At 48.7% G+C, this 12,200-nt stretch overlaps 1 protein-coding gene across 1 annotated transcript in view; it reads right to left on the bottom strand.

The window, feature by feature from the left end:
- Positions 1–12,200, bottom strand: part of LOC121319159 (inactive histone-lysine N-methyltransferase 2E-like) — a 70,746-nt gene that overhangs the window by 22,467 nt on the left and 36,079 nt on the right. The window contains exons 5-14 of the mRNA XM_041256338.1: positions 9,489–9,569; positions 8,481–8,539; positions 8,185–8,357; positions 7,895–7,933; positions 7,247–7,459; positions 6,806–6,936; positions 5,955–6,072; positions 3,879–3,988; positions 2,826–3,078; positions 873–971 (exon numbers count right to left, since the gene is read on the bottom strand). Coding sequence (XP_041112272.1) covers positions 873–971; positions 2,826–3,078; positions 3,879–3,988; positions 5,955–6,072; positions 6,806–6,936; positions 7,247–7,459; positions 7,895–7,933; positions 8,185–8,357; positions 8,481–8,539; positions 9,489–9,569 — 1,276 coding nt within the window. The remainder of the gene's footprint in view (positions 1–872; positions 972–2,825; positions 3,079–3,878; positions 3,989–5,954; positions 6,073–6,805; positions 6,937–7,246; positions 7,460–7,894; positions 7,934–8,184; positions 8,358–8,480; positions 8,540–9,488; positions 9,570–12,200) is intronic.

Below are 12,200 nucleotides of genomic sequence, written 5' to 3'. Positions count from 1 at the left end.
AGAAAGCAAGCTGCTCGGCGCTGCCTGTACAATCCCAGACTAAGAACAGTAACAGCTCTGAACCAAAAACAACAGCAGCAAAGTGAATCACTGCTAAACTCGACAGCAAGACTGAAGACTGGAGTCTGTTCTCTGCCTCTTCTCTACACGATCAGTTCTGTTTCCTATTACAGCACCCCCAATAGGTGCAGCTCTGCAAGTCCTACAACATCATGTAAAATGAGGGACGGTGCAGTATACCTCTTCTGTGCTGAAGTTTGAAATTATTCTTTAGGGAAGCAGTGCTAAGTTTAAATAAGTCATTCAAAATATAGCAAATAAAATCGTACACAGTGCCCTCCGCTGTCCAGGAGTCTACAGTGCCCTCCACAATCCAGGAGTCTACAAAAGGGGTCATGGGCTAATCCTAGAAATGAAGGTCTACTAAATAATTAATTGAACTGTGTCAAGTCAAGCCCAATGTTTCCGCTTCATATCTGAATCTATGATTGATGGTACTGGCTATTCCTTGCTATTAGCTGTGCCATGGGAACTCTATTTGCTATGTGAATAATGACTCCTAGAAGGACTGAATCAGCGGACCGCGAGACAGTCCAGGTCAGAGCTGGGGTCAGAGAGCAGCAGCAGTAGAAACAGCAGAGGAGTGAGTGGAGAGAGTGCTGGCTCAGTAACTAAAGTACACACACACAGGCACGCACACACTCATAAGCACAACACTAACCATCTGAGAAGCCTCAAAATCAGTACAAACTATTAAGGGGGAAAAAGCAGCAAAACAGCAGCATCTAGTAGAGAACAAAGAGCGGCGCAGCTATGGCCAGGCCCCCGTACAGCTTGGATTGTTTTGTTTTGAAAACAGCCTGTCGACTTACCATCTTCCTCCTCCTCTCTGCAAGCTGTTCCTCTGACTCCATGTCTACTTCACTGCTAACAGGAGTTTTTTCTTCTACATCGTCAATAATATCTGGCTCCTGCAAGATGGAAATGACCTCTATCACGGCTTGGCTATTCTAGCTACAGGCTAAAAGGGGACATGGAGAGAGGGAATAGGCATGGAGGACAGGGTAGGATAGGAGGGGAAGCAGCTACAGATACAGACAGTGGAATGGGGTCTAGTGTGAGCTGGCCACTTAACCAGGGGCCAGGGACACAGCATGCAGGTCAGGAAGGACTGTGTGCCACTGGCTAACAGGCTGCTCTGTCCATGATAGAGAACAGGAGTCCCAGTGCTCAATAAAAATCGGGGAGGGGGCTAGCTAATGACAAGCATACAGAGCAAAAAAACAGTTGTGCTAATTCCAGGCTGAAGGCAACAGGAAACAGATCAGGAGTCTGTGAAGCTTTCCAGATTGCCAGACTGGAATAACCCTGACTTGGCTGCTCTGCATCTCAATATTCAGCCTCTGGGATATTCAGCCTCTGGGTACAGAACAGCTGGGGAAGCCCAGTGCAAAATCAGTCTCTTCAAACCAAGCCAAACCTGTCAATGCAGGTGACATAGCTCCCCTGAGTTCAAATCTCTGCCGTTTCCCAACTCAGCAGAAACAAGTAATCCCGAGACAGACTGACCGTGGAGAGGATTGCGTGAGAGGAACTGCTGTTTCCCTGGAAACGGAGCAGGGTTCTGCAGTGGATCACTGACAGTTCAGGGCAACACATTCAAGGGATGGAAAGAGAAATGGTTTCAGCAAAGCAGATCGTCCAGCCTGCTCAGTCTCACGAAAGCACACCTTGAGTAGTTAGCTTCCTGACTAGAAGGGAGGAAGGAAGGGAGGATTGGAAGTAAGGAAGAGGGGGAGGGATGATAGGGGGATGACAGAAGGAAGGGGAATCTTACAAACAAGCATGGAGACCAGACAGAGTTAATCCCTGGGTCTGACAGAGAGGCAAAGAAATGAGTACCTGTGGAAACACAAGCATATGATTGCACTGGGCCTTGTACTACAAACCAGTGAAGACATGAGGGAGGGGAGGAGAGGGAGGTGTGATGAGGGATACAGACAGGCAGTGAAGAGATGAGGGAGGGGAGGAGAGGGAGGTGTGAAGGGGATACAGACAGACAGTGAAGAGATGAGGGGAGGAGAGGGAGGTGTGATGAGGGATACAGACAGGCATTGAAGAGATGAGGGAGGGGAGGAGAGGGAGGTATGAAGACTGATACAGTGAAGAGATGAGGGTGTGGAGGAGAGGGAGGTGTGAAGAGGGATACAGACAGTGAGGGATGTGACAGACAGTGAAGAGATGAGGGTGAAGAGATGAGGGGAGGGGAGGAGAGGGAGGTGTGAAGAGGGATACAGACAGGCAGTGAAGAGATGAGGGAGGGGAGGAGAGGGAGGTGTGAGGGAGGGAGAGGGAGGTGATACAGTGAAGAGATGAGGGAGGGGAGGAGAGGGAGGTATGAAGACAGATACAGTGAAGAGATGAGGGTGGAGGAGAGGGAGGTGTGAAGATACAGACAGTGAAGAGATGGAGGAGAGGGAGGTGTGAAGAGGGATACAGACAGTGAAGAGATGAGGGAGGGGAGGAAATGGAGGTGTGAAGGGGGATACAGACAGTGAAGAGATGAGGGAGGGAGAGGGAGGTGTGAAGAGGGATACAGACAGTGAACAGATGAGAGGGGAGGAGAGGAAGGCGTGAAGAGGGATACAGACAGTGAAGAGATGAGGGAGGGGAGGTGTGAGGGGAGGTGTGATGAAGAGATGAGGGAGGGGAGGAGAGGGAGGTATGATGAGAGATACAGACAGTGAAGAGATGAGGGAGGTGTGAAGCGGAATACAGACAGACAGCTCTCCTCGCCTGTGCCCCTGCGCTCATCGTCTGTGTACCTGGCTGTTGGAGATGGACAGCCGCAATGGGGACAGCTTCCTCTGCTTGATGTTGTCTGCCGCTGCCTTGGTCTTCCCGGCCGGCCCCTCTGTGTCCGGAGACACGTCCTGGTTCTGCCCGTCCTTCTCCCTCTTGCCTTTGCGCCGGCGCGTCTCGTAGCCGCTGTTCAGGTTCTCCGTGGGCTCCGTGTTGTGCTTCAGGATCGGGCACTCGGGGTTCCCCTTGAGGCACGCGCAGTCCACCTTGTACTTACTGAGAGGGAGAGCCAAGAACAGGGGCCTTGACTTCATATACAACAAACTCTCTTAAAAATAGTGGCAAAGAGGCTAACACCATTATCTAGACTGAAAATGAATAGGTTGCAGCACCACCAACAAATAATTGACACTGTCCTGTCCCGTCCCGTCCGTCCCCCTCCTCGAGAGGACTGAATACTGTGCAAAAATAAAACAAAAGTATGGGAGCTCCCGAGTGGCGCATCCGGTAAAGTCGGTCCGCATGGTGTGCAGGATGCTCCCTATAGCCTGGACATCGAGTCCAGGCTATTCCACTGCCGACCATGGACAGGAGCTCCAAGGGGGCGGCGCACACAACTGGCCAAGCTGCCCACAGCGGCAGTGTCCTCTGAAGCTGTAGCTCCGAGGTGGCTGCGTGGCGAGTCTGCAGTGTGTAAAAGCAGCGGTCGGCTGGCGGCACACGCTTCGGAGGACAGCATATGTTCGTCTTCAACGTTCCCGAGTCAGCGCAGGGCTGGTAGCAGTGAGCTGAGCCTAAAAATAATTGGCTACTCCATCAGCAACTACTAAAATTTATTTAAAAAATAAATTAATAATAATAATAATAATAATAATAATAATAAAAAGGGTGTGAATATAAAAAAAAAAAAAAAAAAAAAAAAAATCGAACCTTTTCCAAACAGGCTTTGACAGATATTAGCTTCAGATTTGCGCTGGCAAGGCTGAAGGTGAGAGATGCAGAAGCACGGTCTTGTTTTCTAAGTACGAATACAGGGCCCTTTAAACCAGGTCTTGGTGGGACTGGGACACACTCACCAGCTGCTGTAGTCGAAGTCGAAGCCGATGCAGATCTCGGATCCCTTGGGAATGTTTCTGAAAGAGTAGATGTACAGGTGGAGCATTCCTTCTTCCATCACGTGACGCACCTGTGGGCAACACAAGCAATATTCCCACATCACACCTTACTAATGGAAAAGGAACATTTGAACTACCACCACTTTCACACAGAAATACAGCTACTGTGCCATCTCTCATAATGAGTGTGTAAAATACCCTTTCACACAGCATGAAATTGCGATGTAATACCGTCATAACCCTTTCACACAGCCAAAGAGATCGTGAGAGTACAACTTTCAAACCTGTCACTCGAGTGTTCTTGTGCAATCTGAAAAGACCTGACGCACGCATGCAGCTTCAACGGTAAAGAACGAGGTGCCAGGCACAAGCAATGACAATAACACTGACCCTAAGTAGCGATAAATTCTAAATCATACCGTCCTCTACATCATATACAAAGTAGTGGTGCGTGCAGAGAAATTAAATAAAGGTAACCACAGGGCAAATAAAAAATAAACAAGCCTGTATTAATGTTTTGTTATGGTTTTGCATTTAACGGTTTAAAAAACAAAATCGCGCACCCCAACAGCATTGGCTTGACCCACAGTCTGAACTATTATCAGCTGTGTATGCAAGCTGCTGACAGATTACAAAAATGATTAATTAAACTCAAGCCAGGTAGTTGTTAACTTAGTATATTCATTGAAAAAGACAAGAGAACCAGACTGTTCTTATTTTATTCTTTTGGTTTAGTATAATATAGCAGGCTAATATTTCTATTGAAGTAGGCAACAATATATATTTTTTTATTAAAAAGCTGTCGTTTCTAGAGTTGCTTATAGAGTTGCAGCCAGTGTCATCTTGCTTAAAGGCAATCAAGCTGAAATCGTAAAGTAATTTAACGAAGGCTACAAACGTGGCAGCAGACTGTCTCTCTAACACGCAAGAACTTGCAGATTTAATACAACTGGGCTGAGAATTTAAAAAGAAAGCATTATGAGATTTTTAACTAGAGGTACCGGCGCTATGTCTGCGCGCCCAGAGGATCCAGGGCTGTGCCTCAGCACTGCATGAGCAAGCCCCTTACCTACCTACGCTATAGTGACGTAGCATGCTGACTCTGAAACCACACCCACTTAGAGCTTCAGTGGCAGTACAGCCTTTCACACAGGCAGTTATGACAGTTCAGTAAAATGACGGTTCTGTTGCGGCATAACTCCTCTGTGTGAAAGCACCTTACAGCTTAAACAAGTTTAAACAGGACTGAGAGTCTGTTACAGGTCTGAGAGTCTATTACACGACAGTGTTACAGCAGTGAGAGTCTGTCCCCCGACACAGAGAGTGTTACAGGAAGCCAGAAGGTTCTAAGTTTGAGATTGGAGCACAGCCACTGTGAGGCTCAACCCTTTGGTTCCCAGCACACTGTACTGGAGCATGTTCTTCTCTGCTGGGAATAGTACCTGAAACACCACAAGACCATTGTTTGGGATTCTTTGTGTGCTAGGATCCCCTTTTAAACAGGGATTTGGTCTCAATGTGTACTTTCCTGTTTATCTAAAGAACAATAACAATAATGAATGAATGAATGAAATTAACTCTGCAACGCTACATTTTGTGTTGTACAGTAAAGCTTCTGAACCTCCAGAGTGAAGCAAGGGCTGAATGCAGGGCAATGTGACTGAAGCAAGGGCTGAATGCAGGGCGATGTGACTGAAGCAAGGGCTGAATGCAGGGCGATGTGACTGAAGCAAGGGCTGAATGCAGGGCGATGTGACTGAAGCAAGGGCTGAATGCAGGGCGATGTGACTGAAGCAAGGGCTGAATGCAGGGCGATGTGACTGAAGCAAGGGCTGAATGCAGGGCGATGTGACTGAAGCAAGGGCTGAATGCAGGGCGATGTGACTGAACCGCTAGAGTGAACCAAGGGATGAATGCAGGGCGATGTGACTGGACCTCTTGACTGAACCAAGGGTTGAATGCAGAGCGATGTCACTGAACCGCTAGAGTGCACCAAGGACTGAATGCAGGGCAATGTTGACTGGCAACTCAGCTCACCTCAGCGTTGGGAACGCAGGAGCGTCGGATGAACCTGGCTTCATTCCCGAAGGTTCTGGCATCCACACACATCTCCAGCCCATGGAACTTGGAATAGAACAGTACGAAGGGGTACGGCCTGAGAGGGGGGTGGGAGCACAGTGAAAACCCAGCCTGTCTCTCTCTCTCACTCACTCACTCATATACACACACACTTGTCTCTGCTTACAGAGTAAACCGATTCCACATGCAATTTGAATAAGAGCTCACACTCTTGCACCCCTCCAGTGTCTAGATCTATACATATAGATTTGGGTTATTTTGTTTTTTGTGGAGCATTTGCATTTCTGACAAGCTCCCAGTGTCTCAAAACAAGACAGGGGTAGAAATAAGACTCCTACTGCATAGCAGTTTCACCCATCCCAGTTTGATTAGCCACAGTGTACAGGTAACAAGCTCAGGCGTGTCTTACTCATAGTAAAACCAAGAACAAATCATAGTGTCACGTGATCAAAGCTGACAATGGGTGTTGGGTTCTATTGTTTTTCTGTAAGGTGCACATAAAAAAATAAAAACAAAAATTGCAATCAAGACATTCACCCCGGTGTTCGCACGTCCCACCCCTACTACTCTTCAGACAGGAACACACTGACCTGAAGCAGCCCGGGAGATACCCCTGTGTGTGCCCAGAATATAGGAGCCCCATGCCTCTGGAACAGCCAGCCTGGATGTTATAAAAAAGACCCTAGCCTGCCACCTTTTAAATGTACTTGCTATCTACTGGCTAGTGAGAATGCTTCCACCTGCCCTCACACGTCTGCAATGTGAACGTCTCACTGTGTATCTGGTGCACAGACTGACGGAGCACACACCTATTGAAGAAGTAACCGTTGGCTTCGAACTGCTGGCGCAGCATGAACTTCCCCCGGTACTCAATGATCAGGGTGTCGGGGGGGAGGTCTTTGGCAGCCTTCAGGATCTTCTTGTTCTTCTGCACCTGACTCTGAAAGAGAGGAGGCGGGGAGGGGGAGGGGGAGAGGCATCACGGCAAGAATCAAGCTCTCTGTCTCGCTCTCTGCTGGTATGAAGACCAACACACCTAAAGAAGCAGCACTAGTGTTTCAGTGTCTCTAAGTGCTTGTGTGTGATCAGGTGTTTCAGTGTCTCTGTAAGTGCTTGTGTGTGATCAGGTGTTTCAGTGTCTCTGTAAGTGCTTGTGTGTGATCAGGTGTTTCAGTGTCTCTGTAAGTGCTTGTATATGATCAGGTGTATGTGTGCGTGCATGCACTGTGTCTCTGTGAGGATGCCTGTACCTCGACTGGTGGCTTGAAGCCGGTGTTGTTGCTGGTGTTGAAGTGGGCTTTGCTGCCATCTTCAGTCTCTCTCAGCCCCAGGGCCAGCAGGCTTTGCATGTCCTCGCTGTACTGGTTGCTGCTGGCCTCCTCGTAGCGGTCCATCCATGCCTTGATCTTGTTCTCCCACATGCAGTTCGGGGGGTCAGTGGGGTCCACCTCCGGGGCGGAGCCCTGACAGAGGGGGAGAGACAGGGTCAACCACCAAACACTTAGCAAACATAAGTCATTCAATCTAAAGAAAAAAAACAGACCAAAAGTTGATATTAACACACATAACCTACTTTTATAGAAAAGTTGTTATTTAAACTTTGAGTTCCCTGTCACTGACATTCTAAATGTGACAGCGACACTCTGAGATAAGTGTAGTATCTGCGTAACACATTCCAACAGGGACATGCTTACAACAACCCTCACAGTTCCACACTGAACATCTCCGACCCCGATGTAGCAACGTGGATGCTAAGACCTACTTCCAAAAACCTGATTATGATTAGGATAGAAAAAAATACAATTTATAAAAAAAAAAACTTCGTCCTCCAGTCAAAATCAGTGTTCTAGAAATTCTTCTATATATTTTACTGTTGATTTCACGATGCTGGTTATTACCTTGACTCTGGAAGATTTCCGAGATCCTTCCCGGAAGGCCTGAGACACAGAGAAAGTTACAGTGAGCAGCCTGCATGTTTCAATGCACTGCAGAAATTGAGAGCAGCACAGGAAGAAAACAAATAAACAGCAGTGAGCGCGCACACTTTCAAATATCCCACGGAAACATTTACACTGTTAAGATGCATATAGCACTGAGGTTCTCCCAGGTAGCTGCCCTGCCAGTCACACACACAGAGGGACAGACAGACACACACATGCAGGGCGAGCGAGCGATGCAGCCTCCTCACCTTCTTGTTCTTGGCTGCATTCTGCTCCTTGTCGCCACTCTTCTTGCGCTTCTTGTCGCTGCCCTTGCTGACGCGGGCTGCAGTCAGGGTGATGGTGGTGGGCGTGTGCTGGAAGGCAGTGTACAGCTCCATGGGCACCTCGTCCCCGCTCTCAGTCGCACTCGTGTCGCCATCTTTAAGGACATACACACACACACACTGCAGTAAGCTGCTCTGTCTTACAAACTCCATTACAGAGGCAGGAAAAGTCAAAACCAGTTTTTTTCCGAAGCCGTGCAATCATTGTCTTCACTCACCTGACATATTTTCCCTTTTTCTTGTCTGCAGCAGAATGGCCCTGTCCCGGTCCAAGCTCCTGCAACCAAAACAGCCGGCAATCAGATCTGCATGCAAACCCAGCTTACAGCAGAGCGACTGCGCAGCAGAGCGGGACACAAACAAGCGCTGACAAATACTGACACGGACTTCGTGGAATATTCAAAACACTGAGAACCAGTGCTGACTGCTGACTGGAATGTCATTTTACAAAGCTCTCCTCATAAGATGATTGCATCATTCCAGTTAGCTCCTGTTGCCATTTCAAATAAATTATTCAAGCAGCTATTTCTAAACTTTACTGTACACGCAATTCAGATCTGACATCAAACCATATTGTACGTAATGTTATTTCTTTACTATGCCCGGGTCTTTAAAGCACCTGTCTCAGATCAATGGTATTTAACCTACTGTGAAGCCTCCAGAGGTGAAATGATTATTAACTGTAAAGGATCCCCACAATATAAACCAGGCTCCAGCCCCTGGGTGACAATGCAGAAGCTCCCTCGCTATTCTTCTAGCTTGTTTTTGCACAGAAGGCAGAGTTTGTGAAACAGGGGCTGATGACAGCAGACAACAGGGGGCTTGAAGAGCAAGCAGAGGTGAGGAACTGAGCCAGACGGGGAAGGGGGGTTATTAACAGGAAAACAAAGAGGGGGTGAGAGAGAGGGGGGGGTGGGAGAGAGAGAGAAGACAGGTAGACACACACACACACACACACACACAGGACTGGGCAGGGAAGGGAGATGCTGTAAGAAAAGGAGCAGCACAGGTGTGCAGTGGCTGAAGCACAAACACTCCAGGTGACTCATGAGATATCAACACCAGTCTCCTAGGAGACTCCCTCAGCAAACAAACAGGTCCTTCAAAAGGAAACAGCAGGAGTTCTTTACAGTACTGCCAGGTAGCCCCCTTTCCAACACTGTGGGACTCATCAAGAGTGTGCCCCAATATACACACAACACTGTGTATGTGCTGTCTGCACTCACCTGGGCTGACAGCGCTCACACAGGTAGGTATCAGGAATGTGTTGCCTGTCGATCCCCATGCAGTCTATGTGCTGCCAGACACTGCAAACAAGACAAACGACATCATGAATGAACATACCAGGGCTGTGGGAAGAAAACAATCCCTGGAGACCCAGCTGCGGATTGAGCTGCCGAGCGCGTTGGGGTGCAGAAACAGGTAGAGATTGGTGAGGGGGTTGTCTGCTTACAGTGGCTAGACTGTCTTTCTACACTGCCTTTCTACACTGAGTGCACAAAACATTAGGAACACCTGCTCTTTCCATGAAATAGACTGACGAGGTGAATCCAGGTGAAAGCTATGATCCCTTATTGATGTAACCTGTTCAATCCACTTCAGTCAGTGTAGATGAAGGGGAGACAAGTTAAAGAAGGATTTTTAAGCCTTGACACAATTGACATATGGATTGTGTATGTGTGCCATTCAGAGGGCAAATGGGCAAGACAAAAGATTTAAGTGCCTTTGAACGGGGTATGGTAGTAGGTGCCAGGCGCGCCGGTTTGAGTGTGTCAAGAACTGCAACGCTGCTGGGTTTTTCATGCTCAACAGCCTCCCGTGTGTATCAAGGATGGTCCACCACCCAAAGGACATCCAGCCAACGGCAGGCCAGTGGTCGAAAACGGCTCACTGATGAAAGAGAGAGGCCAAAGGAGGCTGACAGGAATTGTGCAGAACAACAGACGGGCTACAGTTACTCAACTGACAGTCCAGTACAACATTGGTGCCGAAAGACCCATAAAAGAATGCACAACTCGTCGTAGCTTGACAAGAATGGAATATGAATATGGATATGGCAGCCGACGACCTAACGGAGTTCCACTTCTTTCAGCAGAACACAAGAAACTGCGGTTGCAGTGGGTTAAGAAATGAAAACACTGGACACCGGAGGATTGGAAAAATATTGCCTGGTTTGAGGAATCCCAGTTCCTGCTGTTTTACGCTGATGGGAGGACTAGGTTATGGAGAAAACCACATGAGTACATGCATCTATCATGCCGCGTGTCAACATTGCAGGCTGGTGGTGGATCTCAATCCAATTGGGGTGAGACGGAACGAGCTATTCGGAGTAGAGATCCACTACCAGCCAATTTGACACAACTGTGGGAAGCATTGGAGTCAACATGGGCCAGCATCCCTGTGGAAAGCTTTCGACACCTTGCAGAGTCCATGCCCTTACAAATTGAGGCTGTTCTGAGGGCAAAAGGGGATGCAACTCAATATTAAGAAGGTGTTCATAATGTTTTGTACACTCAGTGTAGGTTATGACCAAAAATAGCCAAACAATTTATAAAAGCAAAACAAGTACAGAGCGCATCAGGGCTCGGGAAACTCCAACACTGACTCATCCTACAGTGTTACCAGGTTATGACTCAAACCCTGACTGACTTGTTCCGCTATTGGCTGTTGCACAGAGTGACTCACTGGGGCGAGCATCTCCTGTTTGTGGCCATTGTTAAGTTTCCTTACACAAGGCTATATTTCAGCAGGTGCCCTCTGTGTGTGTCTCTGTGTGTGCGTGAATCTCTGCATGTGTGTGTTTGTGTGTGTGTGAATCTCTGCGCGCATTTGTGTGTGTGAATCTCTGCGCGCATTTGTGTGTGTGATTCTCTGCGTGTGTGTGTTTGTGTGTGTGTGAATCTCTGCACGTGTGTGTGCAAGTGCGCATCTCTGCGTGTTAGTGCGTGTATATCTCTTTATGTGAGTGTGTGTGTGTTTGTGAATCTGCGTGCGAGTGTCTGTGTGAATCTCTGCGTGCGAGTGTGTGTGTGAACCTCTGCGTGCGAGTGTGTGTGTGTGAACCTCTGCGTGCGTTTGTGTGTGAACCTCTGCGTGCGTTTGTGTGTGTGTGAATCTCTGCGTGCGAGTGTGTGTGTGTATCTCTGCGTACTTGTGTGTGTGAACCTCTGCGTACTTGTGTGTGTGAACCTCTGCGTGCGAGTGTGTGAACCTCTGCGTGCGAGTGTGTGAACCTCTGCGTGCGAGTGTGTGAACCTCTGCGTGCGAGTGTGTGTGTGAACCTCTGCGTGCGAGTGTGTGTATCTCTGCGTGCGAGTGTGTGTGTGTGAATCTGCGTGCGTGTGTGTGTGTGTGTGTGAATCTGCGTGCGAGTGTGTGTGTGAATCTGCGTGCGAGTGTGTGTGTGTGTGAATCTGCGTGCGAGTGTGTGTGTGTGTGTGAATCTGCGTGCAAGTGTGTGTGTGAATCTCTGCATGCAAGTGCGTGTGTGTGTGTGTGAATCTGCGTGCGAGTTTGTGTGTGTGTATCTCTGCGTGCGAGTGTGTGTGTGTGAACCTCTGCATGCGAGTGTGTGTGTGTGTGTGTGAACCTCCACGCACACGTGAAGTGCACACGCACCTCTGAGTGCGCGTGCGTGTGCTGTGAACGAACCTCTGCGTGCGTGGCGTGTGCGTGAACCTCTGCGTGCGGAGTGTGCGTGAACCTCGCGTGCGTGCGTGCGTGTGTGAACCTCTGCTGTGGTGTGTGTGTGTGAACCTCTGCGTGCGAGTGCGTGTGTGTGTGTGAACCTCTGCGTGCGTGCGTGTGTGTGAACCTCTGCGTGCGTGCGTGTGTGTGAACCTCTGCGTGCGTGTGTGTGCGTGTGAACCTCTGCGTGCGAGAGTGTGTGTGTGTGAACCTCTGCGTGCGAGTGTGTGTGTGTGTGTGAACCTCTGCGT

This window comes from Polyodon spathula, chromosome 8 (assembly GCF_017654505.1).
Source record: "Polyodon spathula isolate WHYD16114869_AA chromosome 8, ASM1765450v1, whole genome shotgun sequence".
NCBI lineage: Eukaryota > Metazoa > Chordata > Actinopteri > Acipenseriformes > Polyodontidae > Polyodon > Polyodon spathula.
This window is presented reverse-complemented; position numbering and strand designations above follow the sequence as displayed.